General features: G+C 43.5%; 1 protein-coding gene across 1 annotated transcript in view; it reads left to right on the top strand.

The window, feature by feature from the left end:
- Positions 1-332: 332 nt before the first annotated feature.
- The window catches only part of PDE1C (phosphodiesterase 1C), a 546,503-nt gene continuing 523,252 nt past the window's right edge, over positions 333-23,583 (top strand). The window contains exon 1 of the mRNA XM_061197893.1: positions 333-417. Coding sequence (XP_061053876.1) covers positions 333-417 — 85 coding nt within the window. The remainder of the gene's footprint in view (positions 418-23,583) is intronic.

The following is a 23,583-nucleotide window of genomic DNA, read 5'->3' as shown; positions in this document are numbered from 1 at the left end:
GACAGGGATTTCGGCACCCACCCACCCACCGGCCTGCGTCCACGCGCACCGGTCCGCGTCGCCTGCCTTTTTTAGCACTCCTCTCGTGGTGTCTGGAACCTGGCACTGGAGATGGAGCAGTTGCGACGCTCGCTGGCTGCGCCGTGTGCCTAGTGCGTTAGTCGACCTCGCGGTCGCGGCGTCTGCAGCCGGCGCGCTCCGCTCGCAGCGAGCGGCGGACCAGTGGGGACAGCGCGCGGCGCGCAGGAGGAGGGGACGCGGCCGAGCGCGGGGCGCCGGCGCGGGGCTGCGCGCTGCGCCGCGGGGGACCCCGGGACGCCGCCGGCCGAGCCATGACGGACGCCAGCAACAGAAAAGAGGGCTTCAAAAAATGCCGAAGTGCCACTTTCAGCATCGATGGCTACAGCTTCACCATCGGTGAGAACTTTCCTACCTCTGTTCTACTCCCGGCTGGGGCAAACCCCCTCTCCGGTGGCGCCGAGGGTCCTCGGGGTCGGGCTGGGCCGCGAGGCGAGGCGAGGCGCTCGCCAGGCGGGAGACCCGGGGTGCGGCAACGGGGCCGGGAGGTCGCGTGTGTGGCCCGGCCGCCTCACCGGGGCTGTCCCCGCGGTGCCCCTCCCGCCGCTCTAACCCGGCATCCCGCTGAAGCTGGTTTTTAGGGTCACAGCTTTAGGGAACTGCTCGATATCCTCTTTGCGATTTTAGTAACACAAGCCGGGAGAGGAGGGATAGAGACAGAGATGGAGGCAGAGAGATGGAAATATCAGGAGAGAGAGAGAGTGACAGAAAGACGGGGGCATGACAGGCACTAAGACAGAGACACAGAGACACATAGAGAGACAGAATGACAGAGACATCTAGACAGAGACATTAGTAGAAACACCTAGACGGCAGGTCAGAAGTACAAAGTCGGAGATGCGAAGACAGAGACTGACTGATAGAATGTCAAAGACGTGGAGACAGTTATAGAAACAGAGAGGCAGAGGCTTTGAGAGACAGACGCATAGAGATAGAGAGATTCAGAGAAAGAGACTGAAGGATAGGTTCTACAAAAATTGAAGCAAGAAGAGAAAGGGACACAAGGAGAGAGAAAGAGACAGGAAGGAGGGAGGGAGGGAGAGAGTGAAGATAAAGCAGAAAAAGGCACATTTAGAGAGAGAGAGAGAGAAGGAAGGGAGGGAAGGATATATCATGCTACTGAAATATTTGAGAAAAATCTGTTTGCTGTCCTGTGGACTCCTAGTGGCTCCTTTCCCAAACCCTTTACCAAGAGGGGTACCAGAGGGGGCTGGGGGTGTCTTCATGGCTATTAGAGAGAGCAGGACCACAGGGCTGACCCTCTGGAAGCTGAATTTGAAGAGCTCAGTTCTTGGTGCTTTTACTGCCCATTCCATGCTGTACACCAGCTGGTCCAGGGATTGCCTCCTCATCTTCCCAGGAGATGGGCTAAGCCAGGGTAGGTTCCTCTCTGGAATGTCAGAGTTTGGAGAATGGCAGGGCAGAACCAGGTGTCAAGGAGCTGCTTCAGCATTTCTACTTCTTTGTGTGCTCAGGTCACTATGGCTTTAAATCTGAACTTCACCCCAGAGCATTTGAAGGTGAGGGGTGTATTAATGTGCTTTTTGGAAGTGTAGCAGGAATTTGCCAGGGGCAAGAAGAGGCTGATGGGCAGGAACTCATCTCTGGACCACTTTTGCTCCTACTAAAGAAGTGGCCCAAGATTTGGGGGGCATGGGCTGAACAAGTTATTACCAGAATTAAGTCTAAACTCCTTGGCCTGCTTCCCAAGCCTCTCCATTCTGGCTTGAACTTGCCTTTCCTGCCTCAACTGTCACTTCAAACCTGTTTCTTCCACACACTCGTGATTGTTTGCCCTTGCCCACATCCCACCCCTCAGAGCCTCTGCTCAGGCTGTTCCCTCAGCCAGGAATGCCATTTCCCCCAACTCTGCTTTGAGAAATCTTGTCTACCCTGGCTCTCACTTGCCATCTCCTCTGCTCTCCTTCCCCATTAGAAAGAATTTCTCCCTCTGCACTCCTCTCAGCCTGCTAGTCCTCTGTGAGAGCTCACACCCGGCCTTGAATCACTTATTTCAGCAACTATTCGTTGTCCTCTTGCATTACAGATTCCTTAAGGATGAGACTGTGTCTGATTTATCTTTCATAATGGTGATGGTGGGTGCTTGGGAGTTTTTGTAGGAATGAATTAAAGGTTGCCAAGGTCAAAAGTGATTCATTAAAAGGCCGTTGCCGTGTTAATGTTAGTTTTTTTGAATCTGATAAGGAAGCTCCCAAAAATGATTTTGAAGTTTTACCTGGCAGTTCCCTGTGAAATCTTATCTTCCAAACAGTGTGGCTTCTAAAACCCAGGTTTATAGTGTAGCCCTCCCCGCCCCTCTTTTTGCTCCCATCCTCACTAGAGGAAATGGTCTGGCACATTGGTGTGCTCTGCTAGTCAGAAGGGACCTCAAAAGTGAGCAGGTCACTTCCTGGTGAGAGAGCTGCCAGCTTGTTTCAGATCTTTGGGCATTTATTCATTCACTCCTTTCCATCTGCCCTCCTCTTTTCCTCCCTTCTTCAAAAAATGCTTATTGAATTTTACTGTATTAAAAGATACGATTTAGTACAATGCCTGCCATATGGCAAACATTCAATAAATGGTAATTGATGTAATTATTCAAGGCCCTAAGCTAATATCATGGGGAGTTTATGATGATGAATCAGACTTAGAACCCAGTGTTCAAGGAATTTGTACTCTTGGGGTGATGCGATGTGTTCATACATAACATTTTACAAAGTAGAAGCTACTAAATGCCATAAGAGACATTTTAGAAGTTTTAGGCCAATATAGACATTTTAGCAAACACAGATAATCAAAAAGAAAGAAAATCACTTGTAATTTTATCACCTGATGCTAAACATTATTAATATTTCTTGTATAGACTTCCAGTACTTTTTTTGTATATACACAGTATTTTTAACAAAATGCAGTCATAATGTTTGGTAATGTTATTTAATATCATAATTGCTTTGTTTCAAGCTATACACAAAGTTTTTATTTAAAAAATCTTCTATTGTTGGCTATTTAGGTTGCTTTTAATTTTTACCATAATAGACAATGAAAACAGGCTCAATCTTTGAGTACATCCATTAATACTTCTGAGAATAAATTTCTAGAAGTACGATTGCTTGGTCCAAGACTATGTATATTTTTAGGGATTTTAAAACATATTGCTCAACTACCCTCTGTAAATACCAACTTACACTCCCATCAGCAACATATCAGGTGTTCACACACTCTCATGAGACCGAACACTATAATTTTTCAAAAGCTGTTGGTTTGAGAGGTGGAAGATAGTATCTTACTTCCACATGTTATTTCACTTCTTTTGTGAAATTGCCATTTTATGTTCTTTGCCTGTATGTTTTTCCTCTGGGGGAATTTCATCATTTATTTTTAATTTGCAAGTACAGTTGACCCTTGAACAACGTGGGTTTGAATCGCGCAGGTCCACTTATATGAGAATTTTTTCTATAGTAAATACTACAGTACTATACGATCCGCAGTTGGCTGAATCTGCGGATGTGGAATTGGGGATATGGAGGAATCACATATAGGGAAGGCTGACAGTTAGTTATAATGCAGATTTTCAACTAACCATAACCCCTGAGTTGTTCTAAGAGTCAACTGTACTCTTAATGTACATAATACATGTTAGTTATACATATAATCAATATATTAATTACACATAATATATAATTATAATCACTATATATTAATTATACAATATACTAATCACATAATAATTATATAATTAATATGTATAATAATACACACTATATACAAACATGTACGTGTGTGTGTATGATTTGCAAGTGCTGTCTGTCATATATGTTACGTGACATTTTTTTCTGAGCAGGGGACTTCATATTACTGCAACGTCAGTGTGTGGCAGGTAGGACTTGATTTTAGGACATAGCCCGTGCCCATGGTTGCCAGCTTGTCCCATGGTTTCAGCAGGGTGGAACAGGTGGACAGCCCCCCTCTTACCACGTGAGAGAAGAATCCTGAAGAGATCCTGGTGCCCAGATCACTCCCTTTCTCAAGTGTCTGACATTCTGTCATCAAGAATCACCTTCTCTTCCAGTCTGTTAATTATGCAAAATTTCCAGGTCAAAGAACTTTACTAAAGGAATTTATGTCATGGTCCTGGCGAGTCAAGAGATTCTTACCAGGGGAGGCTTATGAGGACAATGGGGGTCTTGAGGGTTCTTCAGAAGGGGAGGCGTGACCCACCCCTGTGGCAAGGTCAAGAATCACGTTTCCTTGGAGGGCTCCTGACAGAACTTCTCTCTGTTAAATGGATGTCTCTGGGATAAGAGGAGGCATCTGGCTCAGAGACTCGTGGTTCAGATTGGCAGGGAGAAGGCTTCAGCTGTGGTTCTCCGCCAGGAATGATACTCCCCAGGGGGTGTTTGTACACATATGGTACACTATTAGTAGTTGAGCTTTAGGGGGCTGGGGACAGGCTCTACAGACTGTTAGTGAGCAGAGATCAGAGGGGTTAAATGTTCTGCAGTGTGAGGGGCAGTCCTGCACAGTGAGGAATTGCCCTAAACGCCAGTGACACCCCCAGGGAGAAACCCTGTGAGGGTTCCCTCTGACATGGAAGCCTGGGGCCCCTGAGCTGGCCTACGCCCTGGCTGCAGGGACTCTGGGACACTGACGGTCAAGGCTGCACGAAGAACAGGCCCTGCCATTTGCCATGCATAGCTATGGGGTGTGGGCCAGGCACTGAGCTAGGTGCTCTACTCAGCTCATTTGACCACCTTTCACAACGACTCTGAAAGGTATGTGTCATGACCCCCATTTTAGGAGAAGAACCTCCTGAGACTCCGAGAGGAGGTAATCTGCCAGAAGTCACAAGCTCGGAAGTGGCAGAGTTGGGTTCAGACCACATCTGCCCTGACTCCTCAGCCCAGGGTTTGTCCCAGCTGTGCTCCCTCCCATGGTGGACTGTATTTGTGCCTGAGCCTTGGGACCAGCCCATCATCCCCATGAGGACAGGTCAGGGAGTTTGCCAAGGTCTGATGAGCGAGCACAGGCTGGGGCAAAACCAGAAAAAGATGGACCATTGTCACAGGTAGGGGAGGGCTGCTCCTGAGAGGAAGATCAGGTTGAAGAAATAGGCTTGTTAATCTGCCTCCCACCAGGGCCGCCTGTTCAGCGCTCCCCTCGTGTACCTGAGAAATGGTCTTGTGTCCCCTCTGTGTGATGTTCTCAGGTCATGAAATCAGGTATGCGGTCAAGAGGTCTGGGAAACGAGACCATGAGCTTGAACACATGCCACATCCAGAAGGCACTACTGTCATCAGCCTTCGTGATTTGAGGGTCCCATCCCTAGGAAACCACTGAAGTTATGATTGTAGCCAGTGATTATAACTGTTAACATTAATTGAAGCCCATATGTAGAAGTTCAAGTGTAGTTTGACTGTGAACTCGCATTTGAATATGAAATGAATGGTTGTTGCGGGAGTTGCAGTATTGCTGGTTTCCAGAAGAACTTTCCTCGTCTTCGGGGGCTTGGTTATATGTTTGGGTTTGTATTCAGTGGATTTGCAGATTCTTACTTTCTCCATGAGGCTGCCTGAAATACAAGCACACACCTTTTCCCCCGAAGTGAAGTATGTCCGCAGAAAACAAAAGCACTTTTATTTTTTTCCAGCCACCTGAGGGGGCCTCCCTCCATCTCCCTTGGTGCTACTCACCACTCAGTTTATAGCTGAGAAAATTGGGCTCGAGGGATCCTCATTTCCCCTTCTCCCCTCGGCGATGACCTCCAGGGTGTCAGAAGGAAGTGGGTGAAGCCATGGGCTGGGAGGATGTGAAGTTGGTGGGGCGTATGGAAAAGAAGCTGCCTCCTTCAAAAATGAACCTGGTGGTGTTGTGGAAAATTCTAGGCCTGTACTGAAGAAGTGTTGCTAACAGAGGGATACGTTTCCTATAGCAGCTGCCACTGGCTCCCTTGCCCCTGTGTTTCTCTCTGCAGGGTTGTCCCAGAGGAGGAAAAACAAGGGGCCCCTAGACAGCAATCAGAGGCCCAAGGGGCTAGGAGTGAGGGTTCCCTGTCCCACCCTGGGACTGCCGGGTGCTGGGAAGTCCCGCTAAGTGGGGAGGTCTGCTGGAGGTTGCTCCTTTCACAGGGGTTCTGGGTGGGCAGGGCTCCAAGGGTGGCTGGGGTGATGGGGCTGCATGCACCAGGGGTGTGGCCCCTCTCCAGCCCAGGCATAGCGGCCCCTGGCCTCCCTTGGTGCGTATGGCTGGGGACTTTCTCGGCCCAGACCGGTCTCAGTGCTCTCTTGGCTGAGTGTCACGTCTGCCTGCTAGTTTGTCTGGGTAGAGGCGAGACCTTTGGGCATTGGGGGTGATGGTGGGTCGCAAGGAACTGAATAAGGATCCAAGGCAAACTATCCTACCGCCACCTCCCAGTGCCCGTTGCCCTAATTCCCTCCTCCTCCTCACATCCCTGGGAAGACTGGAGCAGAGTGAGGTGAGGTGGTGTGTGGACTGAGGACTCACGCAAACTGGGACTGCAGTCTCTACTCTGGCTCTCAACTGCCCCCGTCGATCCCCCCTCCTGCATCTGAGCCTCAGTTCCTCACATGTAAGATGCGGAGTGTGATCCTTAGTTACGGGATGTGGTGAGGATCAAGTGAAGTTATGCATGAAAAAATTGTTTGTTAACCCTGAAATGCCATTAAAATGCTTCCTGTTATTAGGGGAGACTTAAATACTGGTTAAAACTTGTGCACCCCTCTGCACAGCATTTGCACTTCAACAAAGGGAAGCTTGAGGAATGAGGCTCTCATGACGGGGTTCTGATTGTCAGCCAGCAACTGGAGTGCATAGCTTTAGGGATGTCTGTCAGCTGAGAGGGGGCATTTGTAGTGGGAAACCCTGGGCTTTGGAGTCACACAAAGACTTACTGTGCTGGTCAGGCAAGTCAGTTAGCTTCTCTGAGCCTTGGTTTCCTTCTTAGAATAAACGGGGCTAGTGACACCTTCCTCGTGCGTGAACGCGGTCTGGGGAGTGAAGTTCTATGCACAGTGCCTGCTGTCACACTGCGTGTTTGCTCAGCAACCCTTCCCTTCCCCTGAAATTATACTGACTAGAGCTGGCTCTGGCTGCGAGTAGGTGAGGGTCGGTGGTGTGATCCTGAGGGTTTGTGGGTGTGTTCTGGGGCAGGCTTAGACGTGGGTCACTACTGGTCTGTGCTGGTGCGGGAGTGGCCACCAGGAAACCCTGTACTGTATCCTGGCCCCTGACGCCAGATGGAAACAAGAGCAGAGTGGGCACTGGACACCCTCCTGCCCTCCCATGGACCGAGCACCTTCCAGGGCCACACGGTGTCCCTGGCATGTCTACCAAGCCTCATGGACCTAGCAGAGCAATGGGCACAGTCCACCTGGGGCCATGGGGACGTTGGGGGTAGTGGGGAGAACAGCACTGCAGGAAAGAGCTTCTGAACTTGACTTGGGGGTTGGCCGTGGGACACAGAAAGAAGAGGGGACCGAGATGGTGAAATTGGACCTAATAGAGTCCAGAATATAACAAGCTCTGGGGTTAGACACTTGGGGTTCAGATTCTGAACCTCATGTTTTGCCATGATCTTGGAGAGGTGGCATGAAATGGCTAAAGTTTAGTGTCTTAAGCTGTAAAATGGACATAATAAATATAGTATCTACCTTGCTGGGTTGGGCAATTAAATGAGATAATGCAAGCAGAGCTCCTAGGCATTATCTTAGTCCATTCAGGCTACCATAACAGAATATCATAGATGGGGTGGCTTAACAGAAATGTATTTCTCACAGCTCTGGAGGCTGGGAAGATTTGGTGTCTGGTGAGGGCCTGCTTCTGGTTCATAGAGAGCTGTCTTCTCACTGTGGGCTGTCCTCACATGGCAGAAGGGGTGAAGGAGCTCTCTGGGGTCTCTTTTATGAGGGCGCTAATCCCATTTCTGAGGCTCCACCCTCATGACCTAATTACCTTCCAAAGGCCCCACCACCTAATACCATCACAGTGGGGATTAGGTTACAACATATGAATTTTGAAGGGACACAAAGTCAGTCTATAGCACTATTATTATTGGGGGTTAACAAACATTTGCACTGTAGGAGGGCCAGGGGAACCACAGGGGAAAAAAATGCACAGTGTAGTGGAAAACATATAGCAGACTCAGAATTGAAAGTTAGGGTTAGTTTCTTCCTAACTCGGTCTGTAATCCTGGGCAAGTTGCTTAACATGGACGACAGTTTCTCCATCTGTAAATGAACTGGTTGGGTACAAAAATCTCTGTGGTTCCTGCCACTCCGGGAAGGGAAGGCGGTGAGCTTTGAGTCCTGAAGGCCACCGTAGCCGTCCCAGAGCCGGAAGGTGCAGGGGAATGGCTAAGTTAGGCCCTCTCAGGATTTCTGGTGAAAGAAATTTGCAGAGTTCAGAACAACGCAGAGGCAAATTGAATGTAGGACTAGCAAAGAGCTGAAATTATTCTTGAAGTAAGTAGACTAGATTTTGTGTACACAACTTTGTATGGTAATTCACTATACTCACAGTGAAGTTTGATAACCGCTGAGCTCTAACCAAAGATGAGTCAATGTGTAGCTGCCTGGGCCTTCCAGCTGTTTCACCTTTGTGATATCAAATTCCAATGAGAAATGGGGGGCTGGGTGGAGATTTCCAAGTGTTTCTGCTTGCCAGCAGGGTTAGCTCCATTCTGATGTGTTATGAAGCCTTCATGGCTTCCGTTCATGTTGCTAGATTTGTTTAATAATAAACAAATCTATTTTGTTTCTATTATTTGTTTGATAATAGTTAATTTTGATAATAGTCATGGAAGCACCTAGCATGGATCCTGCTTAATAAATGTTTGCTGTATTTGAGAGGCAGTAGGTGTAGAGGTTAAGTGTATGGATTCTGGAGCTTGACTACCTTGGTTTGAATTTTGGCTTCACAGTTTATTAGCTGTGTGATCACTGTGACCTTGGACAAGTTACTTACCCATTCTGTATCTCAATGTGCTCATCTGTTAAATAGAGATAATTATATTACCTGTCTCCTAGGGTGTTGCAGGATTAAATGAGTTAATGTACATCAAGCACTCTGAACAGCACCTGGTACATAGTAAGTGCTCTATAAAATGTTATGATATTTTTCCATATTATTATTATAATATTTATACTGTATGTAGTAATAATAATAATAAATTTCCATAACAGTATTATTAACATGAAGATAATAATAACCATCTCTGAGTCCTGCTTGATCAAACACCCATTTATGCTGTTCCTTGAAAAGCTGTAGGGATGACCTTAGTCTTCTGCTTTCTGTTGTTCAAAACTGGCATTTCCTGCCCAAAGGCATTCACTTCTGTGTGTTCGTGGACACTGGCGTCCCAGTGCTGTACAGTTGTTCTTTTTTTTTTTTAAACTTAATTGAGATTTATTTATTTATTTATTTATTTATGGCTGTGTTGGGTCTTCGTTTCTGTGCGAGGACTTTCTCTAGTTGTGGCAAGTGGGGGCCACTCTTCATCGCCATGCGCGGGCCTCTCACTATCGCGGCCTCTCTTGTTGCGGAGCACAGGCTCTGGACGCGCAGGCTCAGTAATTGTGGCTCACGGGCCTAGCCGCTCTGCGGCATGTGGGATCCTCCCAGACTAGGGCTCGAACCCGTGTCCCCTGCACTGGCAGGCAGACTCTCAACCACTGCGCCACCAGGGAAGCCCCTGTACAGTTGTTCTTGATGAATCCATGGTGGACCTACAAATGTTCCCATCTTCTTAACCAGTTAATCATCTTTTACGACTTAGTGTGTCACTTGTGATGGCTTTGCAGAGTGAGTCCCTAACTGCCAGGCCCTTTTTAGGCGGTTAACTCTCCTAGGTCAGGATGTGATGTGGAAAGGAAGGAGAGGCAGAAGACCCGGGCTCTAGATCCAGCCCTGGGGCTTCCTGTCTCTGTGACTGTGGGAAAGAGCATCAATCTTTCTGAGCCTCGGGTCCCTCATTTGTAAATGAGGATAACACTTCCTTCTTTGTTGTGTTGTTGGGGGAATTCAGTAGGATGGGCAATGATGGAACCCAACATACTCTAGATGCCCAGTAATCAGTAGCTGTTGGTTGTGACTATGGAGAGGCTCTGAAATCAGGGAGCGGGGAAGTCTCCCGGACCCACAGCTGCTTCCCTGGCTGGTGCTCCCCGGCCTGCCCCCTGGCTGCCTCTCATAGCCCCCGACCAGCCACTTATGTTGGATGCTGGCGCGGCTGCAAGGCTGTCTTTGTTTTAGTGTAGGATTTCCCATCAGGCCAGGGATCTGGAGCCCAGACGAGTGTTTCCAGCTGGCTCTGGGTAATTGGTGCCAGCTACTCTGGGGAGAGCTGGCTGGCACTTCCTGTGCTGTTTGGCAGGCAGGCTCTGGAGTGTGGCAGCAGCTTGGCCTGAGAACCAGGCCTTCCCCAAGGGGCCCTGGGGGGTCTTGGAAGCCGAGCTGCTGGAAGTTGGTTTTTACTTGTCGGAGGGCAGTATCTGCCGGACAAAGGTCCAAACCACTCAAGACTTCATCTATGAGTATTAGTCCACTAACACTGCTGCCAAGTTTCTCGGAGAGGAAATCACGTTAATTGATTTGCTGATTCCTGCCTTTTCTCTTTGCTTCTTCAGACAGCTGTGCTTCCTCTCTTCTTGATAACAGCATAGAGTGGCTCAAGTGTGATTCCCTGGGCTTGGAGAAGAAAGTAGGAGAAGGATCAGCTATGCTGGACTTGCATCACTACTAACTACCAGCGTTTGTTTAGCCTTTAAAAAGGGACCTCTAGGGACTTCCCTGGCAGTCCAGAGGTTAAGACTCCGAGCTTCCACTGCAGGGGGCATGGGTTTGATGCCTGGTCGGGGAACTAGGGATCGACTGTTTGTTTTTTTTGCACAAACCAGAAGTTGAATTGCTGAGCTCTGATGTTCACCGTTGATGAGCTATCTGACTACAGTCTTCACCTTTCTGAATCTTGTAAGGTAGGAATAATAATATCTATATTCGATTATGCCGTTTATAAAGTGCTGGCCTAGTAATGAGACCATCCCAGGTACTTATAAATCTTAATTCCTTTCCCTTCTCTATTCTCCTTCCTTAGCTCATGCCAAACCTGAAGGCATTTTGGCTGGGTTAGATATTCACCTGTGATACAAAGTATGGGAACCCTCCGGCCCTTTGGAAACTTCATCTCTCTGAGAGGCCCCCCGGAAAAAGCTGGCATTGATTTACTCCTGACTCCTGGGCACGAGGATCCCAAATGAACACATGGGATTTAGGCAGCGAGTGGGAAAGTGGATGGATTTCTATTTTAAAGTCACTAGTTTACAATTTCCAAGAAAGGCTCATTGTGTCTAGTGACTCATCTTTCTTTAACAGTTGGAAGTTTAGATTTTCAAAATTTGTCGAGTCAGTAAGTATTGAAGGGGAATCCAGCATCTCTTAAAGAGAGAACCAACAGCACTCTGAACTGGACCAGATCGCAGCCATCTGCTGGGTCCCAGAGAAACCCAACTTTCCAACAAGGTGCCTTTTCTTCTTTTCTTATCTGGGTCATTCATGAGGCTAACTGTTTAAAAGTTTAAAAGTTTAAAAGATGCAGAAATTTGGCCAGTTGTGTAAGACTATAAGCCTGGTCTTGGTGACTATTCCAAGGAGGCTGTTTTTTTTTTGAATAGTGGTCTTGCACAACTTTTTTCAGATTTATTCCTAGGTATTTGTTGTGTTCGTTTTTTAAAATTAATTAATTAATTAATTAATTATTTTTGGCTGCGTTGGGTCTTCGTTGCTGCGTGCCGGCTTTCTCTAGTTGCGGAGAGCGGGTGCCACTCTTCGTTGTGGTGTGTGGGCTTCTCATTGCGGTGGCTTCTCTTGTTGCGGAGCATGGGCTCTAGGTGTGCGGGCTTCAGTAGTTGCAGCCTGCGGGCTCAGTAGTTGTGGCTCGCGGGCTCTAGAGTGCAGGCTCAGTAGTTGTGGCGCATGGGCTTAGTTGCTCTGTGGCATGTGGGATCTTCCCAGACCCGGGCTCGAACCCATGTCCCCTGCATTGGCAGGCGGATTCTTAACCACAGAGCCACCGGGGAAGTCCCCCAAGGAAGCTGTTTTCTGGAGGTCATTATGCAGTTGTTTTGTAAGCTGTTACCCCCATGTTGATGATGATAATAATAAGGTATTACCATTTGTGAAGCACTTTTCCAAACAGCAACTCATTTGATTCTACCAGTAACCCTGCAAGAGAACTATGAGCAGCTCCATTTCAAGGGGGCTTCAAGAAGTCAAAGTGACTTATTTCAAGAGCAGTGACCTAAATCCAGTTTCTGCATTTTGGAAAGCTCATGCATCTGAAGCAGAAATTGGGGAACTATCTTAATAGATTCCTTTTTCTGTGTCCCTACATCTAGTTAGTCATCAGGTCCTGTGGATTTTCATCTAAGCTCTTTCCTCTTCATACTTTGCCCTCCATCTCCCCTGCCTTAGTTTAGACCCCCTTTTCTCTCCCCGAGTCTACTGCAATATTTCCAAGTGGTCTCCCCACCTCCCCAACTTGCCTCCCCTCCAAACGCCTTTCAGCACCACAGCTAGAATGTTCTTCTGGAACACACAGCTGATCCTGCTGCCCTGCAGTTTAAAGCTGTCCAGTAGCTTCCCGTCGCGTGCAGGATTAAGCCCACATTCCCAAGTAAGGCTTGCAGGCCTTCTGTGATCTGGTCTTTTCTCTAGGCTCACACTTTGCAGTGTCCCTGCCTACCCGTGGATGGTAATCATTCACTTGGCCTTTCTTTATGGGGTGCCCACCACATGCCAGCTATTGTGTTAGGCAGTAGGGATACAATGTGAGTCAAACTGACCAGTCCAGTGGAGCCCACAGTGGTGTAACTGTGCTCTGATGGAATTGCTGGGGTGCTGTGCAAGTGCCCGGAAATGGCATGGAACCTAGTCTGGGGGGGTTGGGATGGGCTCCCCTGATGAAGGGGGTGGGAGAAGGAGGTGGGGAAGCATCCAGATGGAGCGGGCAGCCCAGGCCCTGCGCCTGGAGGGTGGGTAGAGGAGGAATATGGGTTAAGAAGAGTCCGGAAAGGTGGGCAGAGGTTCTTGTGGACCAGCTGAAGGGTTTGGTCTTTTTCCCAAGAGCAGTGGGAGGCAACTAATAGTTTTAAGCAGAAGTGACTCGATCAGATTTGTGTTCACAAATGCAGAGGCTGGCTGCACTGGGGCGAATCACTGTGTGAGTGTTTGTTGACTGGTCCTGCTGTTGTGTCATAATGGGCAACTACCGTGCACATGGCGTTCCTCCTCTGTATCTGGGCCTTCCTATACCCTTCTGAGTATTCATTCTCTCTTCGGAACAAACCTGACAAACTTTCAGGCTGCCAGAGAGGCAGGTGGTCCGTGGGGGCAGGAGGCTTTCTTCACTTTCCTAATTACTTAATTCATTTTTTAAACACAATGAAGATGGGATTATTAATTTCATTTGCCTGTAAAAATGATCCATATTCATTTTGGGAACTCAGGAAAGAAAAACTCATTATCCAGAAATGACCTCTGTTAATATTTAGGTGAATCTGCTTCCATATTTTTTTATCTTAAATTCACGTAATATTCTATAGCAGTTTTATATTTAAATGGGATCATCCATGTTGTTCTGTTATCTGCATTTTAAAACTTAATTGTATGCATGGACATTTAAAATTACTCAGCTCCCTCTCTCTCCTAGTGCCTTGGCCCTCTTTTGCGCTGTTCTTGGCTTCTTCAGCCTGGATACCTCACGAGCCAGGTGAATCTTACCTGAGCATCTCATAATGTGGCCTGTTTGGGCAGTGCTGTCTCACCAATTATACACACACACATTTTATGTACAAACACACACACACCACATACACTTATTTTCTCTCTCTCTGTGATTGAGCATTTGCTGTTCGCCAGGCAGTGTTCTAAGGGCTTTGAAAGCACTAGCTCATTTAATTCCCCGTTTTCTGATGAGGAGACAGACACTTGCCCTGGGAAGTGAAGAGCCCAGGGCTTGAATCCGGGGCATCTGAAGCTAACATGGTTGTGTGTGAGCCTGACCATGCATGGGAGATGTCAGAGGAAGGGCCTTCTTACACCTGTGGCACACGCCTTTGGTAAAAATTCAGAGCACTTTTGGGGCATCCAGCATCTCCTCTTAGCCTCCCAGTGAGAGGGTTTATGACCTCGAATGGGGGAGGCAACTGGGTATGAAGGTCTTAGGACCAGAATGTTTCTTAGAGTTTATTTCAACAGAAAGCTCGGTCAGCCACTCATTCCTTCTCTTACAAACATTTGCTAGGTGCCCTTTGACTGCCCTGCAAATATAAGGAGACATTAGACAATTTTCTCATTCTTGAAAAGTGTGTGGGCTTGTGAGGAGACTGATATTAAAAAAATAACATCCATGGGCCAAGCGTTGTTTGAGGGATTTATGAAGAACGAGGGTAACACAAGCGCAGGAGGGGCTCACTGCCTGCAGGAGTTTGGACCCAGTTTTTTCCTGTCTTGTCTTCCTTTTCCCTCCCCCTTCCCTTCCATTCATTCAGCTTTGTTCAGTTTTTATTCAGTTTACATACCATAAAATTCACCCATTTAAAAAGTACAATTCATGATTTTTAGTAAATTTACAGAGTTGTGCAATCATTACCACGTATAACTACTTCACTGTTTCCATTTTTTGGCTACTATGAATAATGCTGCTATAAACATTCACATACAAGTCTTTGTGTGCACACGTATTGTCATTTTCTTGGGTAGATTCCTAAGAGTGGATTGCTGGGTTGTATGATAAATTAATGTTTAACTTTTGATGAACTGCCAAACTGTTTTCCAAAGTGGCTGTACCATTTTACAATTCTACCAGCTTGTATGAGAGTCCCAGTTTTAAACCAAGTTTTAAAGAAATAGGAATTAGCTATATCAGTGGTTTTCAGATACTGCAAGGGCAGGGCTGGCTGCATACGAACCAAATGGGGAGGTTGTTAAAGATTTCTGGGCCCCATGCTTTGGAGATTCTGCTTCTGTAGTTATGGAGTGGGACCTGGGCATGTGCATTTTTAGGAAGCGGTCTAAGTAACTCTGATGTGTGGTTTTGTTCGGGAATCACTGAACTGGATGAGGTTCAGGAGGGGATGGGAAGGGGAGAGATTCTGGGAAAATTCTAGGCAGAGAAAATGGCATGTGTAAGAAGAGCATAATATGTGCTTGTAATGAGTGGTTAGCAGTAGGAGTGGCCAGAGAGAGAGGCCAGTTAGGAGATTTTTGCCTTGGTCCAGTCAAGACCAATTAATTCATTGACCTATCCATTTAGTTTTCCGTGAAAATTCTTTAGGGGAACTAACTTTTCTTGAGTACCAGGCACTAGGCTCAGAGCTTTATATTTAATTTTCAACAATCCTTTTTAAACCTTATTATTCTCAGTTTACAGGTAAGGAAACTGAGGCTTAGGAGATTAAGTAATAGGGTTGGGACTTGAAACCGGGGTTGTCTCGCTCTTTGCATTATAGCAATTTGCGCCAACTCTGTGCAGAGCACTGTGTGAACAGGGTCTTGGGATTTCATATTCATTGTAGAAGAATTCATTATGCATTTTCATATTACACTTGATTCTCCAGCTTGCTATGTGATCACTGCTATTTGCTCTTCCTTTCTGTGGGTGAGAGGTGTATTAGATTTTCTCTAATGGAAATGACAATATTTAAACATTCTAAACACCTTGAGACTTTATGTCTGCTTCAGTGAAAGTCCTCTGGCTGCTGCTTCTTTCCTGGTCCCTGTTGATCCAGGTTGCATTTACTGACTGTGCCAACACTTGACCGGGATCTCTGGTGGCTGTCAGTCTGCGCTGTACAGAAGGGGGAGATTAAGCCCTCTGTGAATCAGGAGTTGGGAGTTCTGCGGTAGGGCTGTTTTCAGAGTTGGATGCATGATGAGGGGAAACTTCTAGTAATTACCGAACAGATGCTGCTAATGAGGTCTCTGCTGGATTTCCAGCTGGCAGTGAGAGCTCTGCATTGGGACAGGGACATTGCAGTCACTGGATCATTATGTGACATCACATCCTTCCCTTGTTGTCATAGCAGCGTAATCATCTCACTGAAAGTGTCCCTCAGGGTGATGGCAAGCCACATCTTTTTTCATTAATGGGAATTCATGGTGCTTTCTTCCATGATGAGGAGAAAAAGAAGTAGCATATTAATGCTCTTTGAAAGGAGAATAAAGCTTAACGATTTTCAACATATTACTTCTATTGTTGTTATTATTTTAACAATTATTATGTAAGTTGTATCTGTTGATTGTGGAAAAATTTATAAAATAAAGATTGGCAAAGAGAACGCAAAATCCTACTTATAATATCAACACGTACAGAGAGTTACTGTTAACATTTTGAGAAATGTGTTTTCTGCTTGAGTTTTAACACATATGAACATTCATTATTATTTTTTCAAATATGAGACCATTATTGTATTGTTGTTTACTTTTTTCCTCCTACCTAAGAGTGTGTAATTAATATCATTTCATTTCAAAAGTCTTCCTCAACAGAGTTTTTAAGGTACCGTGGTTTATTTAACTGGTCTCTATTGTTGGACGTTTAAGTTCTTTCTGCTTTCTTGCTGTCACAAATACTGCTCAGTGACTACCATCGTTTTTACATTTTTATAAATCCCTTTTTTTTTTAAAAATTTTATTTTTATTTTTGGCTGCGTTGGGTCTTCGTTGCTGTGCACAGGCTTTCTCTAGTTGCGGTGAGCGGGGGCTACTCTTCATTGTGGTGCGCGGGCTTCTCATTGCGGTGGCTTCTCTTGTTGCAGAGCACGGGCTCTAGGCACACAGGCTTCAGTAGTTGTGGCACGCGGCCTCAGTAGTTGTAGCTCGCGGGCTCTAGAGCACAGGCTCAGTAGTTGTGGCACACGGGCTTAGTTGCTCCGCGGCATGTGGGATCTTCCTGGACCAGGGCTCGAACCCGTGTCCCCTGCATTGGCAGGTGGATTCGTAACTGTGCCACCAGGGAAGCCCTATAAATCCTTTTTGCCTTAGGATAAATTCTTAGAAGTAAAGTTGTTGAGTAGAAAGAGTTGAATATTTTTGAAGCATTTGAAATATATATTCTACCCCCGCAGTATTGAACCAGTTTACAATTCCACACACAAGTATGCCTTTGCCTGTTGACCCTTATATTGGATCTCAACCTTTAAAAAAAGCTATAATTTGGTAGGTCAAAAAATGGCATATAACCCTTCTGTTAATTTGTTTATTTGTGAATTTGAACCTTTATTTCTTATCTGTTATTTCTTTTATAAATAGCATACTTGTTTTTCTATTGGGGAGTTCTCTGATTTCTATAAACTTTTTATATATTAAGGCTATTTAAACTTTGGTGATATTTGCTACAAATAATTTTCACCATTTGTAAATATGCCTTTTAACCCTTTTTTATGTTCAGGCTTTAAATTTAAAAATAAACCAATCAGTTTTTTTCCCCATTTTTGGTTCATATTTAGAAAAACCTTCTAAATTGAAGAGATTATGAAAATATGTATCACTGTTTTTCTTCTAGTACTTTATAGTTTTATTTTTATAAAATTTTTGATTGAAATCTTTGAATTCATCTAAAATTCATTTTGTGATGAGGTAGAGATTTAATTTTGTTTCCCCTCTAAATTTATCCATTTTTCTCTGCACTGATTTAAAATATTAACTTTATAATATAATGTTACACTCACATACATACACACATTCGGGTGTCCCTTTGGAATTTCTATTCCATTCTTCTATCAGTCAGTCTTTTCCTATGCTGGTGTGATGCTCTTTAGTTATTGTAGCTTTGTGGTACATTTTAATATCCAGTATGGCAAGGCTATACTCGTTCAGCTTTTTCAAAAAGTTAATGGCTATTCTTGCTTATTTTTCTTCTTGATGGACTTTAAATTTGCTAGTTTGCATTTTAAAGTCCTTAGGATTTTTGATAAGGTTGTAGTTACGAGCATGAATTAGCAACTTCCCAGGTGGCCTAATTCTAAATGAACTTTTAAAAATATGCCATGGGTGCTGAAAAATGGAGGTTATTTTCTGTTTTCATGTGTATCATTCAATATATTTATTAAATTAATTTAATTATATTGTAATTATATAATCCAGGCTAATTATCTAGATTAGTAATTATATTAATACTATTATTCAGGTCCTTCTATTTTTTTGGCTGCTTGACCTGAAGAAGACTACTTGTTTTTTATAAATTTCTCTTCATATTTTCAGTTTTAGCCTTCATGTATATTTTGGTACACTGTAACTTGTTTTGTAGAATTTATGAGAATTATATATTCATTGTCAATTTGTTCTTTTTCAGTGTAAATGATTCTCTGGATACATGCCACTTAAGTGGTGTTTACCATTTTCTTTTTTCAGTTTACAGTATCCTTTCGTGTGTGTGTGTGTGTGTGTGTGTGTGTGTGTGAATATATTTCATTATTAAAAATACAAGTTAAACAACCCACCCCCATTTCCAAAAGCATTAAACTTTCCCTAAACCTACTTCTGACATCTTGGTGAACACCCTTTATTATTCTATTGGGTGTGTGTGCACATGAACACACACATTCACGATTTGCCACGGGGTCATTCTGTATATGCTGGTATGAAATCTGCATTTTTTTTCCACTTAAAATTTGTTGTAGTCATCTTTCTGTTGCAATGAACATTTAAAAAACCATTTAAAATTAAGTTCTTCTTGGTAAGAAATGTTTATATTTTTCATCAGATTAAGCAATTAGGCTTCTCATTTTTTGTCCTTTTCTTGTTTGTGCTTGTGCTTTATGTACAATATTTTGGTTTTTTGCTCCAATCTGATAGTTTTAATTTTAAATTAGGGAGACTAATATAAATATCATTACAGTCTTTATAGTTGCTCTTATTTCTGTAACATGAACAATATTTTCTACTGAAAAAAAATCCTGTGTTCTCTTTCCTATTTATTATTTTGGTATATGGACTGCATTTTCTTTTATCTTTTCTAGTGTTTGGAAGGCATTATATTAGTAGTTAACTTTCATTTTTTATAAGTTTCTTTAATCAACTTTTTCAGATTGTCAGAGTCAAGTGTGAAATGGTACCTTTGGTGATAAGGTATTTGGCACACTTTTACTTGTCTTGCCGACTTCTTAGGCTATGCTGATATAACCTTGGCTTTGAAAATCCAGATGATTTTTATATTATTATTTTTAGCATTATAAATTTTTCTCTTTGGATACATTTTTAGATTTGATTTTTGAAAGCAATGTGCTGGTTAATTTTATGTGTCAACTTGACTGGGCTAAGGGATGCCCAGATAGTTGGAAAAACATAATTTCTGGGTGTGTCTGTGAGGGTGTTTATGGAAAAGATTAGCTTTTGAATTGGTAGACTGAGTATACACCACCCTTACTAGTGCTGGTGGGCATCATCCAATTTGTGGCAGATCATGGGACTTCTTGCCTCTGTGATTGTGTGAGCCAATTCCTATAATAAATCTCCTCCTATATATCTCCATATGTATCCTATTGGTTCTGTTTCTTTGGAGAATTCAGATTAATACAAAACAGCTTTATCGAGGTGTAATTTACCATAAACTTAACCTACTTTAAGAATACAACTAAATGGGCTTCCCTGGTGGCACAGTGGTTAAGAATCTGCCTGCCAATGCAGGGGACTCAGGTTCGAGCCCTGGGCGGGGAAGATCCCACATGCTGCGGAGCAATTAAGCCTGTGCGCCACAACTACTGAGCCTGCGCTCTAGAGCCCACGAGCCACAACTACTGAAACCTGTGTGCCACAACTACTGAAGCCCGGGGGCCTAGAGCCCATGCTCCACAACAAGAGAAGCCACCGCAATGAGAAACTCACGCACCGCAACGAAGAGTAGCCCCGCTCGCTGCAACTAGAGAAAGCCTGCGTGCAGCAATGAAGACCCAACGCAGCCAAAAATAAATAAATAAATAAATAAATTTATAAGGAAAAAAAAAAAGAATACAACTAAATGATTTTTAGTAAATTTACAGAATTGTGTCACCATCACTACCAGCCAATTTTAGAACATTTCCATCACCCCCCAGAGAGCTCTTATACCCATTGGTAGTACTTGAATCTGGTTTCATAGCCAGCTTTCTGCCAATTGATTATCTCTTTAACTAGTTTTACTTTTTACTGCCAGTCACTTTCGTGCCTTTCTGGAACTCTTGTCTTAATATTCAGATTACTGGATAACAAATTCAAGAGATTTTCTAGAAGCTCCTGTGTGAGCTAATATTCAGATTGTTGGATTACAAATTCAAGAGATTTTCTAGAATCTCCTGTGTGAGCTTAAGAGCTCACATACCTGAAAATCCCTTGCTAACATAACAAATAAATTGGTGGCATAAAATTGCTGCATGGTAACTTTTTTCTTCTTTAAAATTCTGTAAGCACTGATTCAGTATTTCCTTGAATTTAGCCTAGTGTTGGGGAAATCTGGGGCCTGACTTATTTTTCATATTTTCTAGGCAAGCTGGTTTATCTGCCTGAGTACTTATATATTTTTTGAATTAAAAAATTTATCCTTGTAATTAAATAGTTGTGCAAGCATGTGGGTAGTTGTGGGTTTCTTTTAATTGACTTTTTTTTTTAACATCTTTATTGGAGTATAATTGCTTTACAATGGTGTGTTAGTTTCTGCTTTATAACAAAGTGAATCAGTTATACATATACATATATCCCCATATCTCTTCCCTCTTGCGTCTCCCTCCCTCCCACCTTCCCTATCCCACCCCTCTAGGTGGTCACAAGCACCAAACTGATCTCCCTGTGCTATGCGGCTGCTTCCCACTAGCTATCTATTTTACATTTGATAGTGTATATATGTCCATGCCACTCTCTCACTTTGTCCCAGCTTACCCTTCCCCCTCCCCGTGTCCTCAAGTCCATTCTCTAGTAGGTCTGCGTCTTTATTCCTGTCTTGCCCCTAGGTTCTTCATGACCATTTTTTTTTTTTAAGTTTCCATATATATGTGTTAGCATACGGTATTTGTTTTTCTCTTTCTGACTTACTTCACTCTGTATGATAGACTCTAGGTCCATCCACCTCACTACAAATAACTCAATTTCGTTTCTTTTTATGGGGGAATAATATTCCATTGTATATATGTGCCACATCTTCTTTATCCATTCATCTGTTGATGGACATTTAGGTTGCTTCCATGTCCTGGCTATTGTAAATAGAGCTGCAATGAACATTGTGGTACATGACTCTTTTTGAATTATGGTTTTCAGGGTATATGCCCAGTAGTGGGATTGTTGGGTCGTATTGTAGTTCTATTTTTAGTTTTTTAAGGAACCTCCATACTCTTCTCCATAGTGGCTGTATCAATTTACATTCCCACCAACAGTGCAAGAGGGTTCCCTTTTCTCCACACCCTCTTCAGCATTTATTGTTTGTAGATTTTTTGATGATGGCCATTCTGACTGGTGTGAGATGATATCTCATTGTAGTTTTGATTTGCATTTGTCTAATGATTAATGATGTTGAGCAGTCTTTCATGTGTTTGTTGGCAATCTGTATATCTTCTTTTGAGAAATGTCTATTTAGGTCCTCTGCCCATTTTTGGATTGGGTTGTTTGTTTTTTTGATATTGAGCTGCATGAGCTGCTTGTAAATTTTGGAGATTAATCCTTTGTCAGTTGCTTCATTTGCAAATATTTTCTCCCATTCTGAGGGTTGTCTTTTCGTCTTGTTTACGGTTTCCTTTGCTGTGCAAAAGCTTTGAAGTTTCATTAGGTCCCATTTGTTTATTTGTGTTTTTATTTCCATTTCTCTAGGAGGTGGGTCAAAAAGGATCTTGCTGTGATTTATGTCATAGAATATTCTGCTTATGTTTTCCTCTAAGAGTTTGATAGTGTCTGGCCTTGCATTTAGGCCTTTAATCCATTTTGAGTTTAGTTGTGTTTATGGTGTTAGGGAGTGTTCTAATTTCATTCTTTTACATGTAGCTGTCCAGTTTTCCCAGCACCACTTATTGAAGAGGCTGTCTTTTCTCCACTGTATATTCTTGCCTCCTTTATCAAAAATAAGGTGAACATATGTGCTTGGGTTTATCTCTGGGCTTTCTATCCTGTTCCATTGATCTATATTTCTGTTTTTGTGCCAGTACCATACTGTCTTGATTACTGTAGCTTTGTAGTATAGTCTGAAGTCAGGGAGCCTGATTCCTCCAGCTCCGTTTTGCTGTCTCAAGATTGCTTTGGCTATTCGGGGTCTTTTGTGTTTCCATACAAATTGTGAAAGTTTTTGTTCTAGTTCTGTGAAAAATGTCATTGGTAGTTTGATAGGGATTACATTGAATCTGTAGATTGCTTTGGGGAGTATAGTCATTTTCACAATGTTGATACTTCCAATCCAAGAACATGGTATATCTCTCCACCTATTTGTATCATCTTTAATTTCTTTCATAAGTGTCTTATAATTTTCTGCATACAGATTTTTTGTCTCCTTAAGTAGGTTTATTCCTAGATATTTTATTCTTTTTGTTGCAGTGGTAACTGGGAGTGTTTTCTTAATTTCACTTTCAGATTTTTCATCATTAGTGTATAGGAATGCAAGAGATTTCTATGCATTAATTTTGTATCCTGCTACTTTACTAAATTCATTGATTAGCTCTAGTAGTTTTCTGGTAGCATCTTTAGGATTCTCTATGTATAGTATCATGTCATCTGCAGACAGTGACAGCTTTACTTCTTCTTTTCCGATTTGGATTCCTTTTATTTCGTTTTCTTCTCTGATTGCTGTGGCTAACACTTCCAAAACGATGTTGAATAATAGTGGTGAGAGTGGGCAACCTTGTCTTGTTCCTGATCTTAGTGGAAATGGTTTCAGTTTTTCACCATTGAGGACGATGTTGGCTGTGGGTGTGTCATATATGGCCTTTATTATGTTGAGGAAAGTTCCCTCTATGCCTACTTTCTGGAGGTTTTTTATCATAAATGGGTGTTGAATTTTGTCGAAAGCTTTCTCTGCATCTATTGAGATGATCATATGGTTTTTCTCCTTCAATTTGTTAATATGGTGTATCACATTAATTGATTTGCATATATTGAGCAATCCTTGCATTCCTGGGATAAACCCCACTTGATCATGATGTATGATCCTTTTGATGTGCTGTTGGATTCTGTTTGCTAGTATTTTGTTGAGGATTTTTGCATCTATGTTCATCAGTGATATTGGCCTGTAGTTTTCTTTCTTTGTAACATCTTTGTCTGGTTTTGGTATCAGGGTGATGGTGGCCTCATAGAATGAGTTTGGGAGTATTCCTCCCTCTGGTATATTTTGGAAGAGTTTGAGAAGGATAGGTGCTAGCTCTTCTCTAAATGTTTGGTAGAATTCGCCTGTGAAGCCATCTGGTCCTGAGCTTTTGTTTGTTGGAAGATTTTTAATCACAGTTTCAATTTCATTACTTGTGATTGGTCTGTTCATATTTTCTATTTCTT

This window comes from Eubalaena glacialis, chromosome 8, assembly GCF_028564815.1.
Source record: "Eubalaena glacialis isolate mEubGla1 chromosome 8, mEubGla1.1.hap2.+ XY, whole genome shotgun sequence".
Lineage (NCBI taxonomy): Eukaryota > Metazoa > Chordata > Mammalia > Artiodactyla > Balaenidae > Eubalaena > Eubalaena glacialis.
Note: the sequence above shows the minus strand (reverse complement) of the source record. Positions and strands in the feature narration are given on the sequence as shown.